The 7,549-nt window shown below is 37.2% G+C and overlaps 1 protein-coding gene across 1 annotated transcript; it reads right to left on the reverse strand.

Annotated features, from left to right (window-relative positions):
- Positions 1-6,030: 6,030 nt before the first annotated feature.
- On the reverse strand, positions 6,031-6,597 carry LOC129499239 (prefoldin subunit 1-like). Its single transcript, XM_055308957.1, has one exon. The coding sequence runs from the start codon at positions 6,595-6,597 to the stop codon at positions 6,229-6,231; it is 369 nt and encodes a 122-aa protein (XP_055164932.1). The 3' UTR covers positions 6,031-6,228.
- Between the last annotated feature and the right edge of the window lie 952 nt (positions 6,598-7,549).

Here is a 7,549-nt window from a genome sequence, read left to right on the forward strand (position 1 = left end):
CTTATATATAGGAAGCACTTAAAATTTTAGTTCAAAGAATATATAAGTAAACCATTTGATGACACCACAAGAAATATAAAGGTCAGCAAAAGGAAATTTAGTAAAGGAGGTAAGGTAGGATCCATGGTTCTATAAGCCTTTACCTGGGACACAAGGATCCTGGGAATCCTGGGAACTGCAGCTTGCCCAGCAAGGTGACATTGAGATAACTAGGTATCAGCCTACCTGAAAGCTTGTAGAGAGCAGGAATGTTGGATCAGAGGCTAAATCTCAACTGCAGTAATGGAACCAGTATAACCAATCCAACTAGCCAAAGAGATTGCTCCTCCACGTTCAAAAGATCAAGTGGTAGATCAATCTAGCTCCACAGTAGTCCCAGGAAGATCCAATGAACACTACAGGAATCTTTAGGATGTGGTCTTTTCTCACCTGCCATGAGATCACATAAGCTAGATCATTTCCTAATACATACCAATACTCTAATAAAGAAGAAACGGAGGGGGAAGAGGTCTGGAACACTAACCCTCTAACATAGGCAAAACAGTTACGTACAGTTTCTTTAAGTTCAGGAGTCAAAGTCAAATGATAAAATTAGGCTACTTTTAATTTTGTGACTTTTTCTTATATTTGAATGTACTGATCATATATAAACAGAAAAGTTTAAAATTAATGTGATTTTGTAATAAATAATTACATGAATTATCTGTACTATATTATCTTTAATATGCATAACTAGATGATCCATGTTAGTACATCATCAAAATCATACCACATTCTTCAGAACTTTCCTGAAAATGTGATAGTACATGTGGTATTTCTTCTATATCATAGATTGGCTAATTGACCCTATAACATGAATGACCACTTCATATAAATTAAAATCTTTAAAAAGAGTCTATTTAAGAACCTCTGTTCATTCCAGTATGGAATCAATTCAAAAGCTCTCGAATTACAATTATAGGCCCTCGGAAAAATGAATCTTATTTGGAACTAAAGCTCTATTCTACAGACATCTGGGTCTTCTCTCTGAGGGGGAGCATTAAGCCTACTTATTATTTATATGAAAGATCTATTCCCAGAAGGAGAAAAGGCACTTCTCCAAAGTTTAAAGCAAGTTCTTGAGTTTTAACAACCATAAGCAGTTTAATAAATTCAAGTGTTTAACCAATAAAGTTCAGTTTTACATTTCTCGTAAAGTACCATTTTGTTATAACTCAGAATTTTTATTTTTTTTTAATTTTTTTAAATTTTTATTTATTTATGATAGTCAGAGAGAGAGAGAGAGAGAGAGAGAGGCAGAGACACAGGCAGAGGGAGAAGCAGGCTCCATGCACCGGGAGCCCGACGTGGGATTCGATCCCGGGTCTCCAGGATCACGCCCTGGGCCAAAGGCAGGCGCCAAACTGCTGCGCCACCCAGGGATCCCAACTCAGAATTTTTAATATCTTATGTTATAAATAATATTTATCAAGCTCTTGCCTGTCCTTGCTTCCGCTGATGGAAGATAGTTCAATTTGGGGAAGTAATGCTCTGTGCAACAAGAGCCAGGTCAGGAATGCATCTGAGATCTACGATATATATGACTCCACACCCATTTATTTAACACAATGCTAATTCTACAGTAGAGTCTAGAGATATATTTTTTAAAAGAATAGGAACACAATTCTGAACCTCATGAAGATGATGTCCTAGATAGACAGATATATATGATTTTGAAAATATCTATTTACTTACTTACTTACTTACTTACTTATTTATACAGCATGTGAACAAGGAGGGGCAGAATGAGAAGGAGAGAGAACTCAAGCTGGCTCCATGCTCAGTGCAGAGCCCAACATGGGGCTTGAAGTCATGACCCTGAGATCATGATCTGAGCCAAAATCAAGAGTTGAACACTTACCCGACTGAGCCAGACAGGTGCCCCCAGATATATAAATGTTTTTAAGTATATTCTGCCTACACTGATGGCATATTATGTAATGTGTACCAACCTTTTCACTAAGAATGATGAGAAATACTGGAAAATGTGTTTTTAAAATGCCTTCAAAGACATAGAAATGATGCAGCATGATAAGAACATAAAGAATGAAGTAAGAGAAGAAAACACAAGTAGTTGAGCTTAGCATTGGGACATCTTTTCTCCAAGGACATCTGCCATTTCCTGAACAGAGGAGAAGATGAGATACCAAGCAGTGATGGTAGCAGGCTCCAGGACCTAGTGGGTACAAATGGAAACCAAAGAGGTAAATCCTTTGTGTAGACCATAAAGCATTGTATCCTAAAACAGAGGTAAGCAAGTATTTTCTGTAAAGAGCTAGCCATACAGATAACATGGCTTTGTGGGTGGGACAATCTGTAGCAACTATTTAGTCCTACTTTTGTAGCAGAAATGCAATCACTGACAATATAAATAGATGGATATCAATGTATTTCATAAAACCTTATTTATAAAACGCACCAGGTCATATTTGACCCTACAGTCTGTAATTAGCCAACCCCTGCCCTAAAGAAAGCATGAGCCAAGAATATATTAGACTTAAAAGGAAATGAAGCTTAACCTCAAATCATATTATTCCTTATTATTTTAAGGCATAAGAATGCATTTCTAGCATCCATGGCTACCTTTTAAAGTTAGACGTAAGTCATGTCAAATGGGAAGATAGTAAGACCCTAAAAATTGTTATTATCTGCAAATTATCTCTAAAGCTTTTTCATATATCTCACAATCAATTAAAACAAAGTCCCACAAGAAAATAAGATAATTAATAAACAAATAAATGCATTACACAAAAATCTGTTTTTTTCTTTTTTTTTTAGAACTTGATGAACTCGGGATCCCTGGGTGGCGCAGCGGTTTGGCGCCTGCCTTTGGCCCAGGGCGTGATCCTGGAGACCCGGGATCGAATCCCACGTCGGGCTCCCGGTGCATGGAGCCTGCTTCTTCCTCTGCCTATGTCTCTGCCTCTCTCTCTTTCTCTCTCTGTGACTATCATAAATAAATAAAAATTAAAAAAAAAAAAAAAGAACTTGATGAACTCAACCTACAATTTATGTGAAAATCTAAAAAAACAAAAAAGAGAAATGCTCCTGAAGAAGAAGTATAAGGTATACCAGATTCTCTACTAAATATCCTTTTGAAAATACAGTATTTAAGTGAGTGTCCTAGGGACACCTGGGTGACTCAGTGGTTGAGCATCTGCCTTCAGCTCAGGGTGTGATCCTGGAGTTCCAGGAGCAAGTCCCTCATTAGGCTCCCTGCAGGGAGCCTGCTTCTACCTCTGCCTGTATCTCTGCCTCTCTCTCTGTGTGTCTCTCATGAATAAATAAATAAAATCTTTTTTAAAAAAGAGCGCCCTATGGAAGCAATGTTAGATAAATTGGCCAACCAGACAGAATAAAAAGCCCAGAAACAGATCCATATGTATGGATACATGACTTATGACTGGCCTGACACTGGAGTGTATATGAAGATATCAAAATTGAATATTAGATGAATTATAGTACTAAATGTAAATGCAAAGAAGGAACCCCCTCAAACATCATGTGTGAGAATATCATGATGTGGAGGAGGGAAATATTTTTTTAAAGACATAACTATAGTTAATAATGCTGTGTCGTGCATTTGAAAGTTGATAAGAGAGTAGAGCTCATCACAAGAAAAAATTGTAATTATTTGTTATGATGGACGTTAACTTATTGTAGTGATAATTTGCAATATATACAAATACCAAATCATTATGCTATATACCTAATCAATATAATGTTTTATTTTTTATATTTCATCAAATTTCCTAAAAAATAGAAAATTAGATAAGTGTTTTTACATCAGTGAGGAAGGGCTACTTACAAAACTGATAAATTATGCAAAAATAACATTAAGTGCAAAAATAAACACAAAATAAAATAAACTATAGGGACATCCAGATGGCTCAGTGGTTGAGCACCTGCCTTTGGCCCAGGGAATGATCCTGAAGTCCTGGGATATAGTTCCACATTGGGCTCCCTGCATGGAGCCTACTTCTCCCTCTGCCTGTGTCTCTGCCTCTCTAAGTGTCTCTCATTAATAAATAAATAAATAAAATCTTTTTAAAAATAAAGTAAAATAAAGTGTAAAACAGAAAAGTTAAAAACAATCATATCTACACTATGGTATAAAAAGATGATAAATGGGTAACTGAAGTCACGGGGGTGGGGGGGCGCAGCAGGGGGCACCTAACGATTAAGGTCGACACGTTGGGTGGACCCTCCTCCACGTCCTTTGATGTTCTCTTTTTTGATGGAGGTAATTGCAGGATTCTCTCCTTTTTGATAATCCTCTTTTTTTTTTCTTTTTGACTAAGCTCCACACCTAGTGTGGAGCCCAAAGTGGGGCTCAAACTTATGACTATGAGATCAAGACCTGAGCTGAGATCAAGAGTCCCACCCTTAGCCTACTGAGCCATGCAGGCAACTCCCCTTTTTGATAATCTCTTTAACTGTACATTACATTTTATTTCTTTTTGTTATGTGTGTGACAATGCAATAAAAGTTTAAATTTAATTATATGCATCATCCAATGATTCAGCAAGTACACTGATAAATCTATGTAGGTGACAAAGATGGTGCCAAAACACTTGACTCTAAAGAGACATTTACCTAATCCAAAGGGCAGAGAAGGCTGAATCCCTAAAGATTAACAAGATTAGAGGTTGAGTAGAATGAGAGGGCAAGGGAATAATATGGAGACATGGTAATAAGAAGGCTATCAAGTTGTCTTATTTGCAGGGACACAGCTGAGGCATAATAAGGAACAAAGAGGCTTCCACCAAGTGCTTGGGAAAGTCAGGGGCCAGATCATGCACAGTATTGCAGACAGTGGTCAAAATATTTTAGAAATCATATTCTAAGTTGAAAATCAGTGAAAGTTTTTACACAGGAAAACAGGATCAGATTTGCATATTAAAAGACAACTGGCTGCTGTGTGTGGCACATTACAGTAAGGTAAGTAGTTGAGTGGAAGATCTACAGAGGTTGTCCTGTCCATCCATGACAGTGACAATCACTTTTGCTACTGTGATGGCTGTGAATTTGGCAAGTATTAAGATCTCTGAAATTAAGATATATTTTAAAATTTAACACGTGCTGTAGTTTAGTTAGCAGGGTTCTTTCTTTTTAATTTTAATCTCTCATGAGGATGCATATGATACTTGTGCTTCTTCTACATGAGGACATCTTAGATTTAATGAAAATAACATTCCAGAGATCATCGACCATAACTTCAGATTAGATTGGATAGGAAGGATGATGGCCAGCCAGTTATCACAGACTCACCGGAGCCACGGATAATTGTGCCAATGGGGTGGCATTTTTGAGGTGGGAAAATTGAGGACAAAGATAAAATTGAAAGTCAATTGGGGATCACAAGTTCAGTTTTGGTTGTGCTAAGTTTGGGGTGCCAGTGCTTCACAAGAGGATGATACAACAGAATCCACTGAAACTCAATAGAATTCAAGAGAATAATCCAGTTTGTTATCTAAAAAAATTTAACTCTCCAGGCAACAAAGAAGGTCTATCTGAGGTAATGATCTAGTTACACATTTGATATTTTGTTGAGGAATTTTATTAACCTGAAAGGTGAAACATGGTTTTATAAATCAATATTTCAATATACACTAATACATTTCATGGCATGGTATGCAATCATTCTATGTGCTCAAAAGTTCCATTTTGACATTTACTGATTGAATCCATATTAGTATGGTGGTTATCCTATAATAGTTTTTTATTATTTATAGATTTCTAAATTATATTAATTCTAATTATATACTCAATCCTCTTTCGGACTTTCTTTTCTGTCCAATGATATTGTTTCCTGTCAATAACAAAAATGTTGATATTTTGGAGTTTTTTTTGGGGGGGGACACATGCCTTTTATTGGTCTAAGGAGCATAACTAGTTCATAGGCTTGGGCAGAGCTCCCCTATCTGTATGGCTCCCATCTCCCTCTCCTGGGAGTTTGTGACTCACCCCCAGGTAGAAAAGTGTTCTGGACAGGGGTGGCAGACAGAGCCAGGATAAAAAATACAGAACTGGGGTCTGAAAGGGTATCATGGTGAATTAGAAAACACAGGGTTATGAGATCATCCAAATAAAAAGTCCACCCGGGCAGAAGAGGAGTTTCTCCACGTGGGCCCCCCACCTGACCTTGCCAGGAATGGGAAGGGGCAGGAAGCTTCGGCTGGAGATTTCCTACTGTGCCCTTCGTGCCATCAGCATCTCCCGGATGTTGTCCTCAGCTTCCTTCACACTCCGCTCTAGGTAGGATTTTTTCTGTTCTAGTTCTTTAATTTTTTCTTCTGCTATTTTCTGTTTCTCTAACAGCTGACTGTGAATTACCTCCTTGGACTGAAGAATAAACATTCTTCCTACACCTTCATACACGTTAGTCTCATCTACCAAAGTCATAATCTCTGTATCTGTAAGATGTGCGTGCTTTTTCGTTCTGTTTAGCTGTTCAATCTGTATGTCTGCAAGCTTCACCTTCTGTTGAGTGCCAATAACTTTGGCTTGAAGTTCTGTGAAGGCCTTCTTCAACTCCAGATCCACGGGAGCTGCCATCTTGGTTCACTCGGTCTATTTTGGAATTTTTAAAGTATTTTTTTGCACTTCCCTTTTTAAAGATTTTATTTTTATGTAAGCTCTACATTCAACATGGGGCTTGAACTCATAACCCTGAGACCCAGAGTTGCATACTTTACCAACTGAGCCAGGTAGCCCCTTTCTTACACTTTTATACTGGCTAATATTGTTATAATTTTCTTATAATTATAATTGTTATGATTTTCTTCCCATGTCTAAATTTTTTTTTAGATTTTATTTATCTATTAGAGAGAGAGCACAATCAGGAGGAGCTGCAGAGTGTGAAGGAAAAGCAGACTCCTCACTGAGCAGGGAGCCCCCTCAGGGCTTGATCCCAGGACCCCAGGATCATGACCTGAGCTGAAGGCAGATGCTTAACTGACTGAGCCACCCAGGCGCCCTTCCCATGTCTACTTTAAAAAAAAATTTTTTTGTTTTATTTTAAAATTTTTTCCAGATTTATTGAGATATGATGGAAAATTAAAAATTATATACATATATATAATGTGATTTTTAAAAGATGTGCAATGTAATGGTCTAGCATACATATACATTGTAAATTAGAAGATCCATCACCTCACACACATACCATTTCTTTGTATGTGGTGAAACTACTTAAGATTGACTCTTTCAGCAAATTTCAAGTATGTGATATAGTATTATTAACTATAATCACCATTTTGTATATTAGCCCCCCAGAACCTATTCATCTTAATGAATGAAAGTCTATACTCTGACCATGGTCTTCCCATTTTCCCCCCACCCCCACCCCAGCCCCTGGCAACTACCACTACTTTTAAAAGTCTTAATTGTATTAATCTTTTTATCATTCGGCATAAGTATATGCTTTCTTCATAGAGTCTTACACATTTCTTGATTATTTTCTAGAAAATTTGAAATCGTTCTTGCTATCAAGATCAGACATTTTTAT

Source organism: Nyctereutes procyonoides, unplaced genomic scaffold, assembly GCF_905146905.1.
Source record: "Nyctereutes procyonoides isolate TBG_1078 unplaced genomic scaffold, NYPRO_anot_genome, whole genome shotgun sequence".
NCBI lineage: Eukaryota > Metazoa > Chordata > Mammalia > Carnivora > Canidae > Nyctereutes > Nyctereutes procyonoides.